This window comes from Zonotrichia leucophrys, chromosome 3, assembly GCF_028769735.1.
Source record: "Zonotrichia leucophrys gambelii isolate GWCS_2022_RI chromosome 3, RI_Zleu_2.0, whole genome shotgun sequence".
Taxonomy (NCBI): Eukaryota; Metazoa; Chordata; class Aves; order Passeriformes; family Passerellidae; genus Zonotrichia; species Zonotrichia leucophrys.
The window spans coordinates 110,130,373-110,151,454 of record NC_088172.1 but is presented as its reverse complement, the minus strand read 5'-3'; the positions used below and the strand labels follow the sequence as shown (position 1 = coordinate 110,151,454).

The window sequence follows — 21,082 nt, the reverse complement described above, 5'->3', positions numbered from 1 at the left end:
GTTCCATCCCAGCCACAGGCAGGGACTCCTTCCACTGTCCCAGGTTGTTCCAAGTCCTGCCCAACCTGGCCTTGAAGTCATTCTTGGTCAAATTAATAATGATTAGGACAAGGACATATTCCTGTCACATGGGTTTGTTTTCCTCCCCTTTTCTTGGATAAGTTTACCACAAGGCACATCTCAACACTAATTGTATGTGAGACCCTCCAACAAAAATGCACAGCAGCAGAATTCCTCACAGGAATAAGGAGATTGTTTCTCACAGGGATAAGGATCAAACACAGGTCTTCCAGGGCAAGTTTATTAAAATTTATTGAGATGTGTAGGCTATGAAATATAAACACCTTAGCTGAGCATTCTGGCATTACTCACATTATTGCTGACTCCAAAAGGAAAATAAAATAATAATAATAAAAATTTAAAATAATAACTGTTCTGAGGGCCAAAGGAAGAACTTTGCATCCTCTCACAGGCACAGACCCCTGCATGCTGGTGACCTCTCTGGGACAGATGTTGGTTGGCACAATGACATTTCAGCAACAAAACATTTTTTAAATGAAAAATATTTATTTTTTTTAAGAATTGCTTTGGAGTTTCTTTGGGTCATTAAGGCTGCTTGTGGAGGGGTTTGTTCTCTTTCTGTTGTTCACATTGTGGCATGTGCCTGCATGTGTCAAATGAATATTTTCTGCTCAGAATTCCAGATTTTCCAGTGAGATGATACATCCGTTAAGTTGCCAGAAGCTTTGGTTAGCCCACCTCTGATATCAGTGGTCGCTAATCATACTGAAAAAAAAAAAAAAAGAAGTAAGAAACTTTCAGATTTTGTGCTTACAACCAGGAAAGAAATTAAATAAAATGCACAGAAGGGACTGAATAAGCACCAAGGGCTGATATTCCTGAATCTAACTCTTCAGGATATTCACAGTCCTGCTGATGCTGAATTTTAATAATAAATTGATTTTCTATTTTATTAATAATGAATTGACCACACCCTGTGCCTGAAGCTTCCTACTGCTCTTGGAATTTTTAGCATGGAAAAGAGTTTCTGCTGCTCAAGTTTTGTTTTTAACATCTCTTGCTACTAATATTGAACAAAGTTTAAGTAAGAGCCTCCAAAAATAAAACAGTCTGCAGCATTTTACAAAGAATGAAAGAAACAGAAAATTAAATGTTAGAATCAGTGAAGGCAGAGTGTAAATATTCAGGGATATTTGTTGCTGCAGTTTCACATTATAAACGTGAATAAATATATGGGGTAAACTTCAGGATTCCAGTAAGGAATTTGAGGGAAAAAAGAATAAATTAATCACATAATTAAAGAATAATTTTGATTTGAAAGGACCTAAAAGACTATCTGGTTTCAACTCCAAGCCATGGGCAGAGACACCTTTCACTAGACCAGATATTTTGATTTTGTCTAGAAGAGGAAGTTTATGGAACTGGAGGAAAAAAATCTCAGAGAACAACATGACTTTCAGGCTGTTATTCTGAATATGGGACCAGGCAGCCTTTGCAAGTGGAAGATGCAGGTTTTCTATGAATCTGACGCAAAAATCCCAGGTTTCAGGACAACAAGAACATCAAGAGATGTGTCCTTTAAAGCCAGTACTACTCATCATGAGCAACTTGAACCAGCCAATTGGAACAGCAGCAAAAATAATTAATTTCTGGCTAATTAATTCTCTTTGCCAAAGAAGTTTCACTGTGATCTTCCCCATGAGGCACTTGAGCTGCACCATTAATGCTACAGAGGGAAGCAGTGAGGAAATCCTCAGGAAATCTGAGTGTGCAGAGTCTCTGCTCTTTGCCAGCTTTGCTGGAAGAATTTTCCATCTAAAGGCCAGAGCAGATGTCCAAACATTAGTAATAAATGAGTAATAAACCCCAAGAAATCCTTGGAAATGTTCAAGGACAGGATGGTCGTGGCTTGGAGCAACCGGATCTTGTTGAAGGTGTCCATGACCATGGGGGTGGAACAGATGACCTTGACAGGCCCTGTCCAACCCAAGCCCTTCTGTGGGTGTGTGATCCATCACATGCTGGACTCACCACGGTCCTGCAGCAGGGAATTCCCTGCTGGCAGCTTCCAAAGGGTCTCGTGTGGGGCGAGGGGCAGCGGGGGCTGGAACAGACACCCCCAGCCTGTCTGCACTGCACCTCGGTGCTGGGGGCACGCAGGAAACCTGGGCACAATGGAAAATAAACAATGCAGAGTCGTGATTTCCTTCCCAAAGACCAAGAGCAATCCAGGCTATAGCATGGCAGCAGTCTTGAAGTTTCCCTGCAGGCTGGCCACTTCCATACCGTTAAATTCCCTTATTTTCCAAACTGGGAGGGTTCAATGCATCCAATGGACTCATTTGGTGTCTGATCACTGCTAAAAATGTGCCCAACACCCTGGCAGCACTTTAGGCAAAAGGGACTAAACCTATTTCTATTTCTATTTTTTCTGTTTTTATTTTTATTCCTATTTTTTCTCATTCTCACAATTTTTCCTCTGCATTACCTTAAAGTTTATTTAACTCTTACCTGAAGTGCCCTGGAGCATTAAGAGGAGAACAGCAAAGAAAAAAGAAAAGATCTTCATGTCCAAATTCAGTGCCACCAAATACAACAGATGCTAAGAAAAAAACAGAAAGAAGTCATGCATTTAACCTGCATTTGTCATCACCCACCACAAACAGCATTAATGACAAATTATCTTCAATTTTTTAATAAAATTAGCGTTTATGTAATAGAGTAAATGTTCTAGAATGAATCTATTGAAATAACAGTTATTAAGGAAAAGTAAATTTGAAAGCATCCTGTATAAGATTGATAAAATGTATTTATGACTATAAATTTTTAAATTAATTTTTTTATTTGAGTTATTTTGCTGAATCTGGCTGGGATGGAGTTAACTTTAATCATGGCAGCCCATACAGTGCAGTGCTTCATGTTCAAAGCAAGTTACTTCATGACTAAAAGATCCATTTTATTTAATTAATAAGTTAAGCCTTTCCTATTTATTTGAATATAAACACCCAAAAGCTTTAATTACTGAAATAATGGTAATTTTTAGATGACAAGCCAGTCATTACTCCTTGAAATATCTTTACAGAAAATCTAAGCAGCCATCTATCCATCCTGGAGGCCCTAGGTTGTCTCTCCACCGTCATTTCTCACTGAAGATTCCAGCTACCTTTGGAAAATAATACCAACTAATTTAATTATTAAGAATCACTACCATTGAATATAATAATCAACCAAATGCATTACTGAAACACCAGGCACTGACCATTTCAGATATTCATGGGGATTTAATTAAGCTGCAATATTCTACATCTTGGATGATTAATTTCTTTTTACAGGAGAAACAAATTTTATGCAAAATTAGGTGTTTTTCTCTTCTTGGTTGAAATTGATGTGAAAACTGCAGCTTTAGCTCACCTGAGGGGACCTGAGGAGAGAGGGGCCAGTGGGTCCTACCTGGTTCCACTCCAGGAGATCTTCACAGAGTGATGTCTCACCCCAGAACAGCTGTTTTTATACATTCTGTGGGTGACAGAACTGCCACAGACCAGCTGGCCAAGGACATGGACTTGCCACAGCAATTCCCAGCAGCTGAAATGTCACTTCCCAGCAGCTGGTGGGGGACAGTGACCTCTTGTGAGCTCCCTCCCCTTTCCCTGGAACATGAGTTGGCCCTTCCCAAAAATACCTCACACAGCCCCAGTGTGTGCCCAACACCTCAATCCCTTGTGGGGAGTGGGAAACTGTCAGACAGTCTCCTTTTCTGACCCAGAAACTGAGAGGCTTTTAAAAAACTTATATTCAATTTTCAGTCTCATGTGAAGGGTGAGACAATATAGGTGTTGTTATTCACAACATCACAATCAGAAGCCAACTATTTCCTAGTTGCAAGACACTATAAGTGTTTCTTGGCCTATCAGCTTTTTGCCACACCATGCTGTAGATGGCTTAAAGCCAATCATCTAAAATTACCCCTTGTGGGTCATACTACAATGCACCTTTCATAGTTCTATTTCTCCAAAGTATCTAGTCTTATTTGCAAGCCCATCTTTTGAAATTTTTTCCTAGCTCCACTTCTCTCTCAACAATATCTGTCCCTTTCCATTGCATTTCTAAGTCAGCATTTCTTATCTCAAAGTTTGCATATGGATGCATATTGTGTAGGCCTTCTGTGAGGCCCTAAGAACTCTCTACAGATCCATTTCCCAGAGAAAACGATGGCCTGGGACACACAGGTTGGGATCGAAGGGGGACCTCACCCTGCAGGGCTCTGTCTGGAGCCTGGAAATGCATCCACAGCCCCAGAACAGCTGAACTGGGGAAGCTCAGATTTTGCAATGACTCTCCTGTGTGAAATACAGGTGAAAGCCCTCTGTGTTCATAGAATCCCAGAATGGTTTGGGTTGGAAGAGACCTTAAAACTCATCCAGTTCCACCCCCTGCCATGGACTGGGACACCTTCCACTATCCCAGGTTGCTCCAAACCCTGTCCAGCCTGGCCTTGGACACTTCCAGGGATCCAGGGGCATCCACAGCTTCTCTGGGCAGCCTGTGCCAGGGCCTCCCCACCCTCACAGGGAAGAATTCCAATATCCCATCTATCCCTACCCTCTGGTTGAGGGAAGCTCAGAGGGGGGCATATGTCGCCCAAAGTTTAGAGTCCGACTAGCTGAGGGCGAAAGGCCGACGCTCCTCTGCAATTCCTGGCCAGCACCCTTCGGCATCTGTTGGCCTCAGGCTGTGCTGGCTGCCGACTGGCTTACACCGCTGGTATTGGGGAGGAACGGAGCTGACCATTTCCCGGGGTTAAACATCGGTTTATTGAAGGTGTTGCGGGGGGAATAACACAAGAAACTTAACAACACACTACAACAGGAAGCCATTCCCTGTGCCCTGTCCTTCCATCCCTTGTCCTCAGTCCCTCTCCAGCTCTCCTGGAGCCCCTTTAGGCCCTGGAAGAGGCTCTGAGGTCCTCGTGGAGCCTTCTCCAGGTGAACCCTCCCAGCTCTCCCAGCCTGGCTCCAGAGCACAGGGGCTCCAGCCCGTGGAGCATCTGCTTGGTCTCCTCTGGACTCTCTCCAGGAGCTCCATGTCCTTATGTTGGGGACCCCAGGTGGGACATCACAAGAGCAAATTTCCCTCCCTTGACCTGTTGGTCCCTCTTTCATTCTCATGGATTTGGCACACCTGTGTTCTGCTTGTCCCACAGAAAATATTTATGTTTGGATAATTAATTCCAGGGAAGCATGTCACAGTCATGTTTTCTGGAGAAATCCCTTTGCCCAGGATTCTTCTCCTGGGAAGCTGATAAGCCTCGGAGAAGAAGGAAAACAATAATTATCTAATTTGCTTCTCCTGTGTTTTACTGCTTTGGAATGTGTTTGGAGATTGTTTATCCAACACGTGGTTGTTTCATTGGTTTCATGTGAATTGTTTTGACTTATTGGCCAATCAAGCTGGCTTGACCTTGATCCAGGCTCTGGAAAGAGTCACGAGTTTTCATTATTATCTTTTTAGTCTTCTGTAAGTATCCTTTCTGTATTCTTTAGTACAGTATAGTTTAGTATTCTTTAATATAATATAGTATCATAAAATAATAAATTAGCCTTTTAAGAACAGAATCAGATTAATCTTTCCTTCCTTCCTCTGGGCACCCCAAAAATACAATAGAAGCACCCACCTCCACACAGCATTTCTGATTCCAGATGGCCAAATGAAACAACTTTCACAAAAATATTTTGGTCAAATATGTGCCCTCAGAAGATCTGGACTACAGAAACTGGGGCAGCACTGGTTTAACCTGAACCCTGAAGGCACCTGTGAGCCAAGATGTTGTGTTTTCATTGTCATATCACTGAGAAACCAGGAAAAAACCCCCAACATTTGTATACTTCAAAAATGATTTGCCAACTCGGGTCTCTCCCAGAAGATGGCAATGAAGAGCTAAAGCTGAAATTCCCCTCCAGCAACCTTCTTCAGTGAAGAGTACAGAAATTATTCTGACAGCGGGGGTTTATGGATTTTTTTCTCCCTAATTATACTGATGTCTTTTGATTCCCAACGCTGACATGTGAGGGAATTATGTTTTCTGACAGGCCAGACTCAAAGCCCTCCCTGCTCTGCAGTCTGTTGTGGAACCCTGTGATGGACAAGAAACCACTCACTGCTCTCAAAATCAAATTGACAGGACTCGAGGAAATGGAATGAAGCTGAGTTGGGGGAGGTGTAGGTTGGATATCAGGAAAAGTTCTTCACCCAGAGAGTGGCTGGGCACTGAACAGATTCCTCAGAAAAAAACCCAGATATTTAAAATCCCATTCTGGTATAATTTAATTTGAAGAATGTGTATATTTGCTTTACACTGTGGAAGAGCATTTGTTTCTGTTATTTGGATTTTGATTTCGTTTTTTAAACAACACAAAACTTTTGCTTTTAAATAAGTCAAGTGATGAAATGTAAAGAAGCAGAAATAGACACAGTGAATATTAAATGTATAAATGAGTTTTTAGAGATACAGAGCTCTGAGATTTTGGGGTAACCTTCTGAAAAATTATTCTTTCTTCCTATTTTTCCACTTTGTGCATGTACCACCTGCCCAAAGTGGAACAAAACAGAGCCAAGCTCAAATATCAAGGTTTGGATAAGATCTTTAACTAATTAATTTTATTTGTTCTTATGATTGATGGAAAACTTCCTTTAAATATCTTAATTACTATAATTTAACTCTTAATTGCAATATACTGTTATTTAAGCATTGTTTTGGCCACTCATGATTACAAAAGTGATACATTCCACCTGTTTCCTGGCAGTTAAACACATGCAATTAAAGAATGATTATTGCAAATCAATTAATGTTGCATCCTGAAAGCATTTTGATGGCTAAATGTCTTACTCAGTTCCCTTTTTCTGGGGTACTGCAAAGGACATTGTGTGAAGCCCCCAAAATTATGTTCTCCAAGCATAAATGTATATTTGTATGCCTGTGCATATAATCTTTAAATACTCCAAGAGAAACAAAGGCCAAATTTACTCAACTGCTTTATATTTTATTTTTGCTGAAGAACATGCAAATAGAGAAGAATAATCTGGATATTCTAACTTATGATTTACTCAGGAATAGTCAGGATATTAATTTTGGTAATTGTTTATTTAAACATAGACAAATTTTGTAATCATATTTCTTACTCTCCTGTTTCTCTACAGCCCTCCTAGCAAATCCACACTAACAGAGATATATTTATACATAAAATATTGTTAAAATGAGTATGTGGAAGGAGTCCTCCAAATCCCAGCTGATTTTTTATCACTCAGCACACCATAGACTTTGTTCCCAGTAAACATTCTGGTCTCAGTTACTTTGCCCACACTTAGACCAGTGTTGCCTGAGATGTCCCTGTGTCCCATCCCTCCTCCCTGGCTTGCTCTCCTCTCTCCTGACCCTTTTCCATGAATTCCAGGAGGAGATCTCAGCCAGCCCAGAGCACCCTAAATCACTCTAGGAGCTGCTGTGAAGGGCACTGGGTTAACCCCTGTGTGTCCACATGTCACCTCGGCTTACCTGTGACAATAGGATGTCCCCAGACACTTGAAGCAATGAGGATCCTTCACCTTCTCTCCGCCATCCTCTTCCTCCAGCGTCCTCTGTGCAAATGACAGGGGGGATGACAGACCTTTGGTACGATTGCCCAACATTTGTCCTCACAGCACCTCCACACCTGGCAAAAAATGGCACAAAATCCATGTGGGAACAGCACTGCTGTCCATGCACTGACCTTGGACAGCCCTGTGGAAAACTGTCCAGGTCTGACTTGGCCAAACCCTACCTGGAAATCACATCTGCTGCTGGGGACTTTGAGCAGTGATGTGGAGTGAGCTGTCCTGCTCCCTTTGGGAATTGCACCTCTCCCACAGAAAAGACCCCTCAGCCCAGGGAAGGCACAAGCAAACAGGGTTTGCCAGCTTCTTCCAAAACCCTGGAAATATGAGGATAAAAGTACTGCTTGGGATCCAGAGAGCAGAAATTGAGCTTTGCATCTCTAAAGCATCAGTAATATTTATCTGTGCTTCCCTGACCACATAGTAAAGCTGTGATTTATCCCATGTGGAGTTGGCCCATCTGGGAACAAACCCTAAATTTTGCTAACCTGAAGGTGGACATCTGAGTTGCCTTTTTCTTCAGGACACTCAAGCAGCTGTAAAGTAGATATACCTTTAGGAAGACATTCTTAGCACTGACATTTCTTAAAATCCCCATAGATCTCCACAGCCCACCCTTGCCCTCTTTCTTATGTAATTTTGAGATCCCTCCTAGGCATCAAGGTTTCTGGTTGTCCTGGATCCTTGGCCCAGAAGATTTGGTCCAGAAGATCTGTAAAGCATCACAGCTGTTACCAGGAGAAGCTGGTGACATTGCCAGTGATTATTTTCCAAGGAAGGAGAGGAAATTTTTCCCTGTGAGGGTGGTGAGGCCCTCACACAGGTTGTCTAGAGAAGCTGCGACTGCCCCATCCCTGACAGTGTTCAATGCCGGGATGGAAAGGGCTCTGAGCAACCTGGGATAATGGAAAGTGTTCCTGCCCATGGCAGGATGTGGAACTGGATGATTTTGAAGGTTCCTTCCAGCCCAAACCATTCTGGGATTCTACAGCTGAGGAGCCCTCAGGATCAGGAGCACTCACTGCATGTCCCAAGTATTTTACATCATGCTGTGGTCTAACGTGCCTTACACAAACTGGGATGGGTTGCACAAAGATCAGGGGCTCTGTGGTGAAAGCAGTTTCAAACTGGACCTTCCTTTCTCATTGGAAGAAAAAAAATACAGGCTGGAAAAGGCTTTTTTTTTTCATTGGCCAGTGACTGCATTGGCTCATCCCCAACTCTTTATAGCCGTGTTTGGGTGTTGGTGTATCTACAGGAGAACAGAAGCGGCAGCGATCCTCCACCTTCTCCTCGGGTAACTCTGCCTGGTTCTGGAGAACCACTCCCACCTCTCCATTTTTATTAACCTTTCCTTTCATCAGTCTCAGGTTTCTGCTTTGATTAACCCCTTCCCTCTCTTTGGTCCAGCAAGTGCCTCCTGTGTATACATAGAACAATGAATTGGTTGCTGGCAGGGGTTCCAGGAGGGCACTGGGTTTGCTGCTCTCTAAGAGGAACAGAGACCTGGGAACCTTCCCTTGAGACATCAGAGACAGAAATGTCTGTTTTACTCCAGAAGCAGACACACAGCCAGCACAGCAGCTGAGCTTTGAATTTTGAGCCACATGTCTTGCCTGAATGCAGTAACATTTTGAGTCGCTACCTTAATTAATATTGAAAAGATAGAGATGTCTGTTTTTAGACTTTCCTAAGGATTAAGACTAGCTCATTCTCTCAATCCTTTTGTACTTCAAGAGGGATAATTTGTGGGCCTATGCTGGTACAAGAGTAGCTTGCCTGGTGCTGAAGAGATCTGGGATATCTTTTTTTCACTGCAGTAATACCAAAATTAAAAGAAGAAAAAAAAAAAAAAGGAAAACCAGCACCAAAACAGCATAGAAACCCAGAATAACTTAGGTTTTGTGCTAATCCAGGAGCTTCTTGTCTGATTCTTTGCTTAAAGTAGTACTAATTAGGTCAGGTTTTTTAGAGATGCATTCCTTGAAATTACTAATACCTCCAAGGATGAGGTTTTCACTCTGTTCTTTGTCCAAATCCACTGGACAAAAATTTTGGCTTTGGTGTTTCCAGGCACATTTTTTAATCATCATCTCCTGGTCAGGAGGAAATCCTATGTCCAGTGTTGTTCAACCTTGTGCTCTCTGCTCAGTGCAGGTAAAGAATCCACATCCAGCTGTGGCCATGAGGATCCTTCACGTGCTCCTGACTGTCCTCTTTCTGATGCTCCAAGGGGCTGCAGGTAAGGAGACAGGGGAGTAAAGAAGAAGACTGTATTTTCTTTTGATTACTTCCATGGTAAATTACTCTTCTCTTTGTGCTGTGCAGGACAAGTGTTTCCTAGGCCAGACAATTCTTGTTTGATCCAAAATGGACGCTGCTTCCCAGGGATTTGTCGTCGCCCTTATTACTGGATTGGAACGTGCAGCAATGGATATTCTTGCTGCAGAATGTGAGTAGAAATGCAGGAATCTCTATGGGAATGGCTCATATCCTCATTGTTTTTTCTCCAGAGCAACATGGCACAGCTCCTTCCACCTGTCTCACTTTTCTGGTGCCAAACCTGCTGGCATGGAGGGGGAATTCACATCCCATGGCAGCCTCTGCTCTGATGTCATGAGATGAGGAGAACATCTCTGCAGAAAACCTACAGGTGGGTAGAGAGACTCTCTTTTCTTCATACAGGGGGTGGAGTAAATGAAGAGTCCCTGGATTCACCTTGGAAATCCTTCCTGCTTCTACTGGAATGTGCCTGGGAGTCACCCTGATCCCATCGCTCCTGGTGGCACCAGCTCCTGCTCCAATGAAAAGCTGTCACAATCCTCCCTTCCAGTGAAGCAAACACCACAAACATGAAGCAGGCAACACTGTGGAAACTATTTCTTTACTCTCCTTTAATAAAATCAGTAATGGTGGAATTCATGTGCTTGAACTTCTGGTGATTCTTTGTTTGGAAAGAGGGAAATATTTTCCCTGTGAGGGTGGTGAGGACCTGGCACAGGTTTCTAAGAGAGGCTGTGGCTGCTCCATCCCTGAAAATGTCCAAGGCCAGGTTGCACAGGGCTTGGAGAAATCTGGGATAGTGGAAGGTGTCCTTGCTCCTGGTAGGGGGTTGAGATGGTTTTTAAGGTCCCTTCCAACCCAAACCACTCTGCAATTAAACAAATAAGGAGCCCTCAGTACCAAAAGGAGCAGTCATTGCAGTTGCAAAGTGATCCTTCCTTTCTCATTGCAAGAAACAAAATACAGGCTGGAATGTGTGCTTCTATCTCTTTTCCTTGCCCTCATGGTCTAGCAGTGTAGATAAAGCCAAGACACCTCCAGATGTTTCCTTCAGAGGGCCTGGAGGCATCTGGGAAATTTTCTGAGTGGACCTTATGAAAAGGAAAACCAGGAACATTTTGAATCATATCAGCAACACAAAACAGGGGGGAAAAATGTATAAAAAAAGGGAAAGAGTAAAAAAATATATTCCCAAGATTTATGGGTGTTCAATGTAGTGATTTGGTTGTTATCTCTTCAAAAGCAGTTGCTGAACAGTCACAACAGTTGCCAGTGAAATAGGTTACCAAATTCAGATGGTTTGGACTCTTAATGACTTTCTGGTGGGTTTGGAGAGGTGAAAACATATTTAGAAAAGCCCTCTGAAGAGCAAATTCTGGCTCTGTGAGAGGCACAGCTGCCACTTGTGTTGTTCTGCAGAGTTGGTGCTCATGGCTCTTATTGCAAAACATCTCCTCCTGCAACATTTCTGGGTTTCTTCTATCCATACTGTTACTTTTATGTTTTATTTCTAACAATCTTACTGCAAATGTCTATTAAAAGTCTGTAGAACAGCCTCTATCCATTATCCATAAATGAAGAGCAGTGAAAATAGTTTGTAGTTCAATATTTCCTTTTAGGATATCTGAAATTTGGTGAGATTACCCCCATCAGTTTTCTCTAGAAAATTTGATTTAGTATACGAAGGTTCTTTGAATTTGAGAAACTTTTGGATACCTGGCCTGTGCCAAGGAACTTTGATCACACACATCACTGCCAGTCACATTGTGGTTCTCAAAAAAGAAAGAGGATTCTACCCTTGTACCCCAGTACCTTTAATTAGCTGTCATGTCAAGAGATGGAGCCAGAACTGTTCATGCAGATGTTAATCTCGTAATTTACTCAAGATAACTGCATAATCAATGAAATATTGAGCTTGATTAAATGCATTTTGTGTACCTTTTGAAGCACTTTAATTAAAGGTAACACTAGTGAAAGACATCGCTAATATTTCCTTTTTCATTTTCAAGAGAAAACTGTTAGGAGCAGAGTTTGAGATTCTCCTTTTTGTTCCTAATTGCTTCATCCTCTGTGCTAGCCACAAACTCCTAAGGTGGAGATAAGATCCTCCTTCTTCTCTGGAAGGTGATCGTGGTAAAATCACTCAAACATTGTGATTTTAAAAGGGTGAAAAACATTTCTGCTCCAGACACTTTGCAGCCTCCTTTGAGGACATTTCACTTCAGAGTATATCCCACTTGCTTCAGGTGCAGCAGCTCCTCAGCACTGGATTATTGCACAAGATCCCACCATAATAATTGAAAGTGTTTGGTTGTCTCTTGCTCAGAAGAACAGGAGCTGCAGATAGGGATGGAAAAATTGTCCACCCTAAGAGGCACAACCCAAAAATCTTTCTGAGTTCTGCCAAAGGTGCTCCACCCCTCCTCTTCTTTTCCCTTCCCCTTGTCCAGGCAGAGGTTTTCTGATGGCCTGGGTGGGACTGTGACCATGTGAAATTTATATTAAACAGGGCCAAGAATTCCCAGTGTTAAAGCCAAGCCCTTGAGAGTACTTACACATAAAATCTTACAGACCATAAAAATTAACGATGCACCTTTGTTTCCTTGAGGAATTGTGTTGGCTAAGAGTAACAGTTGGCAAGTTAACCACCAACACTTGGCAAGAGGTGAAGCAACTGCAACTTTTGCAATCTTATTCTCCCCATTTTTCAGTTTTGTGGCCAGATGTTGGCAGACACACCAGAAATCCAATTACCGTTTTTGCTATTGCAGAAACAGTTCACATACGAAATTATCTAGAGAATAAAAAGATGTGACAGGGTATGCTTGTAAGGGAAATAGTTTGTAGTTATGTTTTCACATGCATATAGGTAATTTCTGTACACTCCTGTGCACGTGTTTACTTGGGCAGGGCTCTGAGCTAGCTCGGGGTGACCTGACCCAGTTGAAGATGTCCCTGCTCATTGCAGAGGGCTTGGACTTATTCATCTTTCAAAGGTCCCTTCAAATTCAGACTATTCTATGGTTCTACTTAAGAACTAAATATCAAAGTAATGAAAAAATTACATGAATAGGAGGTAAATTGCCAGTCAGCAATGGAAATATTTCAGTTTAAATTTGGTATTACCTTTAGACACTACAGCACAGTAGTTTCTGTAAGACATGGTGTCATTTACAGAGGTCTTGGTCAATTAGAAACACCAATAATTCAAATTAGCAAATGTATCATTACCTAGTATGATGTAATTCATATATCATGTTAAAATACTGCATGAACAATATTTGTTTGTTGACTGAAGGGAGATTTAAAGTAAAATACGATCTGAGAAAGCATTTCATATCCTAGAATCATAGTAACATAGTATGGTTTGGATTCTAAGAGACCTTAAAGACTATTTCATTCCAACTTCCCCAATGCAGACAGACACACCTTCCACTATCTCAGGCTGCTCCAACTTCCATCCAACCTGGTTTTGAACTCTTTCAGGGATGGGGAAGACACAGCTTCTCTGGGCAACATGTGCCAGGGCCTCATCACCCTCACAGGGAACAATTTCTTCTTAACATCTAATGCAAACCTACTTTTGTCAGTTTAAAATCATTTCCCCTTGTCTTGTCACTATCTGCCCATATAAAAAAATCCCTCTGCCTCCTTTTCATAATACCCCTTTAGATACTAAGATGAAGTCTAAGGTCTCTCTGGAGCCTTCTCTTTTCCAGGCTGAACACCCCCAGCTCTCTCCATCTCTTCACGGCAGAGGTGCTCCATCCATGCAGAAGCTGAGTGCTGCTTCCCATGGCAGAAAAGAAGAAGCAGAGGTCAACAGCTGGCAGACTGAGAGCAGACAACCAAAACCTGAATGCTCATCTAAGGCACAATCTGGTTTTGGAATGATCAGCTGAAGGCCCTGTGGAAGGCAGAACAATAAAAAAATCACCCAGAGTCCTGGGGAAAAAGCTCAAGCCCAAAGCAGGAGCTTTGGGGCCTGAGGGCCCAAAGACATCCTCTGGCACTGGATTTGCCTAAATTTACTTATTTCCCATTAGCTGGAAGGGTGTCCAGGGACATAACCATGATGTATTCACTTTATTTGGGTACATCTTGCTTCACTCTGGCATCTTCAGTGGCCACTGGCCAGGAAGCCAATGGACATTTGTTTTATTTCCACATATCTATTCTGTGCTCTTATATTCTGTTTTTATATAACAGAAAATTAACTGGGATTGCAGGGAACACACAGATGCTTTGTCTTGCAAGGTTTAAAGTTGCTCCTAGGCAGGGACAGTTCAACCTATGTCCCAAGAAGTTTGAGACATACCATGGTGGGTTAACGTACCTTACACAAACTGGAGTGTCACAAGAGGTATTGCATGAAAAACATGGGATTTTCCAGGAAAAAACCTCAAACCCTATTTTATCATTGAGAAATGAAAAGCAGATGGTTTCTGGTTGGATTATAAGCCATCAGGAAAAAAAGAGCAATTTTTGGATTGGCTCAATGAATGGATAAGAAGAGAAAGCACTTGTCAGTCTCTTTTTGGACTCACCTTATAAAAAAGCATCCCAGTCCCAGAGCCAAAGTCTTCAAGAGGGAAGGGACCAAGAGCAAGCCTTGTTTGGCTTCAGGGCTCACCTGATACCTGGTAATGTCTCAGTTCTTTTCTTTCAATGTCAGCTTCTGGTTTTTTTCTCAAAAATCCAACTCCCAAACCTCTGTGTTATTAGCTTTAATTTGTATGTAATTAAAATGGTAAACCTAAGATTTCAGAAAATTGAGCATGTTAAATAAGTGGTTCAAATATATGCTAATACCTAGAATGCTTTAATACATTTTTCTGCCTCCTAAGTGCTAGGAAAAATAAATGTTTGATTGGTTCATGTTGCTTTAGAGAGGTCTGTGGTCCAGCGAAATTGGTGACTTTTCAGTGGAAATCTACATGTTTATAAATTTCCATTAAATATATAACCTTTGAATATTAACATATTATAATTAGTTATACAATATTTCTGTAATGCATAAGAGATATAAAATTATCTATTATTTATATATTTATATATTTTAATGGTGTATATAATACATATTTTATTTATTGTATTTTTTATTTATGTCTCTACGTTAAACCCTTATTTCAATTTCAGAACTGTTCACTTTGTCTCCTTATTTCTCCTGATATTTTCAAATATATAGAAGCTTGTGTAAACTTCTAATACTAATTTTGAAATAGTTTTGGTTCACCCTCTATCAATTCTGTTCTCAGCAATAGGACATGTCAACACAATGTCATTTCCATTCCTTGCTTGAGAGACCATAATTTGTGACAGATCAGAACATTCCTAATTCCTAATAGTTCCTAATATGAAACATTAGCTTTATCCATAACTACTCTTCTACACTATCTTATCCCATTAAGTTAATCATAATATAAATTTAAACTCTTCCAATGAAGGTATCATATGTTTGCTTTTAAAATTTTCTTTACAAATGGGAATTGATTTGATTGTACATTTCTATTCTAGAACTGCTGCTGTAGACCAAGACTGGAGGTGCTGAGCAAATTGATCTCTTGATAAATTTAAACATTACAAAATGAACTTTTTTTTCCCTGAAGTCTGTAATGTTTACAGCATTATCACTGAATTTTGCTTTATGTTGTTTATTTACTAGACAGAATCATTTAGCTAAAAATAAAATTATGGAAGTATTCAAGACCAAGTTGGATGGGACTTTGAACAACCTGGTCTAGTGGAAGGTGTTTCAGCCCCAGGGGTTGAAGCAAGATGAGTTTCAATGGTCCTTCCAATCCAAACCATTCTGGGATTCCATGATTCTGTTCTGGTTAAGGAATATTTGCAAAATGGAAAAAAAGGCTGAGGAACAAAACTATTAAAGTAACTTAATGATCCCATGTCCTGAAAACATTTTGCCCCACACAACAGTCAGGGTTTTACTGATATTTTTTTGAAAACTTGAAGATAAAATTAATATAAATGTAATTGTTATTAATCCCAGGGACTGTCTCTTACATCTTCCTTGGTCCTTTTCCAACAGTGCCACAGCCCATCCTCAGCCATGAAGACCCTTTGCCTGCTCTTTTCTCTCCTCTTCTTGGCTCTCCAGATCTCTCCAGGTAAGATGAGAAAGGGATGCTGGAAAAGGATTTTTGTGCACCTGAAGAAAAATCCCCAGCATGTTTTAACCACTTCTGTTCCAAATTGCTAGAAGCTAGTCAGGAATTAATCAATTAGTCCAGTGCTTGTGCTAGACCTGCTTTGTAACCTGAGAATGAGAAACCCTTCCACTGCAATTCCCTGCCCTGCAGAGCAAGGGGGAAGGAAACATTTTGTTCTTGTTTCAGGTTTGTCTTCACCCCGGAGGGAAATGCTTTTCTGCAGAGGAGGGAGCTGTCACTTTGGAGGATGTCCCTTCCACCTGGTTAAAGTTGGAAGTTGCTTTGGGTTCCGCTCCTGCTGCAAACCGTGAGTTTGGCGTTCACCAAGGCTCCTCTGCAGGATGAGCAGAGAAGTAGTACATAGTTTGCCTGACTCCTAAACCCCAAGATGTTCTTGAATATTTGCATTAGGTTATAAGGAAAAAAAAAAACTATTATGCCATGAGCACAGTCAGGTGTTCTGTGTTGACTCAAGTGTTAAATGTTGCCCAAGAAGCATTTGGAGAATGCTCTCAGGCCAGGGTGAGGTTTCTGTTGTAAAATTTTTTGTAAAATTAAATTATCATGTGAAAAACAGCCTCCTATTTTTACTCAGGAGTGAATGAGCTCACCTCAAAATCTGGGGATATCAATTTAAGTGACTGCTTTTCCTAAACAATAAGGAAACAGCCTCCTTACTCACAGATATGATTGCATGGAGCAATTTAGTCACAACATGACTAAAAATGACATGAACTGTTTTGGGAAAAATTTGTGTCCAGGAGGAAAAAAAAGCATGGGCTGAGAGTGAGTGGGGAGGGAATATAAGCAGAAAGAAAATTTGATTTTTTTTTCCTTTCTGCAGGCCATGGAATGTAAGAGAAGTTGATGAGCCGTTCATTGAAGAGTAATGAAAATTTCTTCTAAGCCTACAAATTCGATTGGAATCTCCTTACTCCTAAACCCACTGGATCCTGCTGCAAAGCCTCACACTCCTTTCACTGCCTATGCAAAAGGCTTTAAAATATAGAGTAAATCCAAATGTGTTCTGCATTGCTATTCCTCCTTCTAAATAAATTGTTGGTTAGCATTGGTCATTGAAACTTGTGTCATGATTCTGCCTGGGGTTTGACACACAAATCCCAGAGGGCAAAAATTTATGGTGCAAACTGCCCCTTAATTTGAGTTTTTCTGAGCCATACATCTCTCCAAGTCTACACAGCCCTTAACCTACAGTGCCAAGAGAAAGGCTGGCTAAAAGAACTCAGCTTCCCTTTGTCAGAATGTGCTCAGATGCCAAAATCCCTTATTTCTTACTGCGCAGAAATCTTTCCTTGGGAAAACAGGAATGGTTACAACCCCTCATTCCCTACCTGGAGGCCCTGGGCCCAGTGCAACCCTCCTTGCCAGGAGCTGGGAGCTGTGCTGCTCCACACCCCATCCCACCACATGGCAGTGAGGGACTCCCTGGCCCTCATGAGCACTTGGGATGCTCCCAAGGGGACACCCCAAGGACACCTTTGTGGACCTTGGAGTAAAATAGACTTCCCAGGGGAGCTGTCCAGGTGACATCACAAAGGGGCCCTCTGGATCAGATGGGTATCCTGGGTAGCCCTGCAGGGTGGGAGCTGGGGGTCTTCTCCTCTCCACCCACCTGGACACAACTGGAGGTCAGAATGCCTTTCCTCTGCTGAGGCTGACCTCACCCTCTGTGGAAAACGCCTCCATGATCATGATCCATGAACACCTGTGTGCATAATGAGTGCCTCTGGTTCTACTGATAAAGATTTCTCTATCCCAGGATGCCACCCTGGCTAATTCCAAATTTCCAGCTAGGTATGAAGCACTTGGCAGAGACGCCAGGCTGCTGCTTATTGGGATTTACAACCATCCTGTTTCACTGGGGAACTTCATCCACCTCCCACTTCCTACGAAGATGCCTCTTATCCTGCAAATGTCTTTCTCCAAAACACATGACATCCTTAATATTTCATTATTATTCAATATTCAATATTCATCCTTAATATTTCAAATATTTCATATTTGTCTCAGGGCAATGGTTTTGGCAGCAAAACTCTGTCCAGTGATGGAGTTATGGAGCAGAAGGCCCAAGAGTTTTTGATTTTTTGCCTTACTCAAAAAGCAGACTCATACATATCAAGACATAAACTCTAGAGATTGAGATATCTGGGGGCATCGAGCCTGGAGAAGCGAAGGGGTTGGGGAGACCTTGGATCCCATCCACTGCCTCAAGGAGATACAAAAGAGCTGGAGAAGGACTTTGGGCCAGGGTCTGGAGCAACACCAAAAAGGAGAAACTTTAAAACTAACAGAGGACAGGGTTACAATGGATATAGTGTAAAAATTCTTAGCTCTAAGGGTAGTGAGGCCCTGGCACAGGTTGCCCAGAGAAGCTGTGACTACTCCATCATTGGAAGTGTTCAAGACCATGTTAGACAAGGCTTGGAGAAACCTGAGATGGTGGAAGGTGTCCATGACCATGGTGGATGTTGGAATGAGATGATCTCTCAAGTCCCTTCCCACCCCAGCCATTCCAGAGGTGATTCTGTGAAAGAAGGATTCTGATCTCCTAGGACTGCCCTGATTCCTGTGCCTGCACCCACCAGTTCTTGTGCCCATCCCAAGGATTTCCCTGCTGGCCCCACAGCCTGGTGCCACTGTGCCATGGGTGTCACAAGAGGTGTTGCATGGGGACAACGGTGCCATTGATTGCAACAGCCCCAGGAGGCCCCTCAGCCTCTGGCCCTGCAGCAGGGAGGGAGCAGGGCCAGCCCCAGCACCCCCACAGCCATGGGGCACTCCCGCCTTGGCCCAGGCCACTTGTGCCAGCCCCACCCACTGGAAATGGGGAAAAACCGGCGTGGTTGGGGCACAGGGACACTCCCTGAGCTGGACTCTTCACACAAGACATTCCAGCTTGGTTTGTTACAGACAGACCTTGGTGTGCTCTGAACCAACACCTTTCTCAGGTAGGTCACTGGGGACTCACTTCCAGCCAACCAAGACCCTTCCCTGCCCTCTTGCTCCTTCCTGGGTCTGTGCTGCACAGGGATGGGGACTGGGCTGGATGGGAATCCTGGGAATGATCTGGAGTTGGGGATGGATATTTGCCAGCAGAGCTGAGAAGACTTTCCTGACTTCAGGAAAGCATAGTGGATTGTGCAGTGTGTTTGCGCAGCAAGCTTTGGGCTGGCTTGGGAGATGAAGTGCATTGGATAAGACCTCATTTAGCTTGGCCTCTCCACGCACAAAGATTCCCCTCCATCCTTGACCCTGCTTTGCCTCTTGGTGTGTTCCCTCTGCAGCGCAGAGAAGACCCAGGACAGGCATCAACCATGAGGATCCTCTACCTGCTCTTCCCCTTGTTCCTCCTGCTGGTGCACAGTGCTGCAGGTGAGAGGGACAGAGGGGACATGGCTGAGGTGGGAACCGCCACCTGAGGGGTTTTCCAGGTCCTGGTATGTGACCAGAATTCTCAGGCATTTATAACATTTGTGAGGGACTTGACATGAGGAAGGTCTGGGCAGCTGAGGATCCAGCACAGCAAATCCTGTAGATCCTGCTGATCTTTCCCCCTGTCTTTCCCCACATGCACATGTTGCTGTAGAAAAAATTAACTCTGACTGGAGAGTTTACGATGTTGAGTTTGGTGTTCAGTTCCCATACAAGACTGGGACTCAGAGCCAGAAGCAGCTGCTCTGGAACCAGACACATTTTTGAAATTTATGCCACAATATTTTTGACCTCTTTCCTATTTGTGCAGGATCCTCCTTGGGACCAAAAAATGAGAAACAATGTAAGAAAGAAAAGGGATTCTGCTCACTTCTGAATTGCTCTTTCCCCTATGGCATCGCGGGAAAATGTTCCAGGTTTTACTTTTGCTGCAAAAAGTGAGTTTTGGAATTACAAAAGCTGCTGTCATGGCAGAAGGTGCTTAAGGGCCCCGAGTAGCAAAAGACTCAGCACCCTTGAAGATTCAGGCAGAGCTGAGGGGACAGAAGGGAGGGTGCTTGGAGCTACCCTGAGAGGGGCTGCAGCAGCGCCAGGTCAGCCAGGGCCTCCGCACTCTCCCCCAGTGTCCAGGCCTTGTTCAGGATCTGCAGAGGCCTGAACAAAGCCACCAAAGAGGGAAACATTCCCTGTCCTTGGGAAGCACTGAGGACATGATCCAGGTCTGGCTACATCTGCACAGCCCTGGAGCAAGTGCTGCCAGCACTGAGATAGCCCAGGCCCAACCTGGCTGCACTAAGGACTGCACCTCACCTGCCCTGAGCCTGACTCTGCTGCACCTCACCCTGGGCATTGCAGGGAAGGGGAGAGAGTGGCAGGGAAAAGTTATACCTGGTGATGTGCTTGTTTCGTTTCTTTATGCAGAATCTGGGGTTGAGAACTGGAAATTCCAGAGAAGAACATCCCCCATGCTTCTGGCTGCTGGATTCATCTGCTGATGTCCCCATGTGCTGATGTCCCCTGGCCTCGGTGGCTGTGCCGTGCCCAGCTGGGCTGATGGCAGCTGCTCCTGCTGGGTGCTGCTGGGTTGGAGCCCTGTGGTGCCAGCCCCAGTGTCTTTGGGGCAGGGGCTGCTTTTCCTGCCTTGAATAAAGATGAGCACTTTGGCATTTGTGGTGGTTTGACCAGGAAGAAGTGGGAATTCTGGGATGCTGTGGTCAAACCAATGGATGTTCGATAGTTTGATACTGGCACCTGGTGTAGCCAGTGGGGTTTGGACACACCTCCGAGAATACACAGGGGTTAAAAGCAGAGCTCTGGCCCTGGCAGGCTCTCTTGGGATGTCGAGGAGAAGAGGTCAGATCTCCCTCCCCTGTCCAGCCGCTGCTGCTGGGCGGGGGAGGGGCAGCCATGCGGTAGGCCCGGGGCCTGGACAGAGATGGGGGTGAGAAGGCCCTCGAGGATGGAAGGGTGGAGGAGCCCCAAGAGACATCGGGCAGACATCCCCG

General features: G+C 43.3%; 2 protein-coding genes across 2 annotated transcripts; one reads left to right on the top strand and one right to left on the bottom strand.

Annotated features, from left to right (window-relative positions):
• Positions 1 to 396: 396 nt before the first annotated feature.
• Positions 397 to 20,594, bottom strand: LOC135445098 (gallinacin-8-like). The gene is made up of 6 exons (XM_064707127.1): positions 20,466 to 20,594; positions 7,574 to 7,730; positions 4,324 to 4,339; positions 2,533 to 2,623; positions 2,053 to 2,186; positions 397 to 786 (listed from the first exon to the last, which is right to left on the bottom strand). The coding sequence occupies exons 2-6, from the start codon at positions 7,705 to 7,707 to the stop codon at positions 778 to 780; spliced, it is 384 nt and encodes a 127-aa protein (XP_064563197.1). The 5' UTR covers positions 7,708 to 7,730; positions 20,466 to 20,594; the 3' UTR covers positions 397 to 777.
• Positions 16,025 to 17,014, top strand: LOC135445097 (gallinacin-2-like). Its single transcript, XM_064707126.1, has 3 exons — positions 16,025 to 16,082; positions 16,311 to 16,431; positions 16,969 to 17,014. Exons 1-3 carry the CDS (start codon positions 16,025 to 16,027, stop codon positions 17,012 to 17,014), a joined length of 225 nt encoding a protein of 74 aa, XP_064563196.1.
• Positions 20,595 to 21,082: the final 488 nt, after the last annotated feature.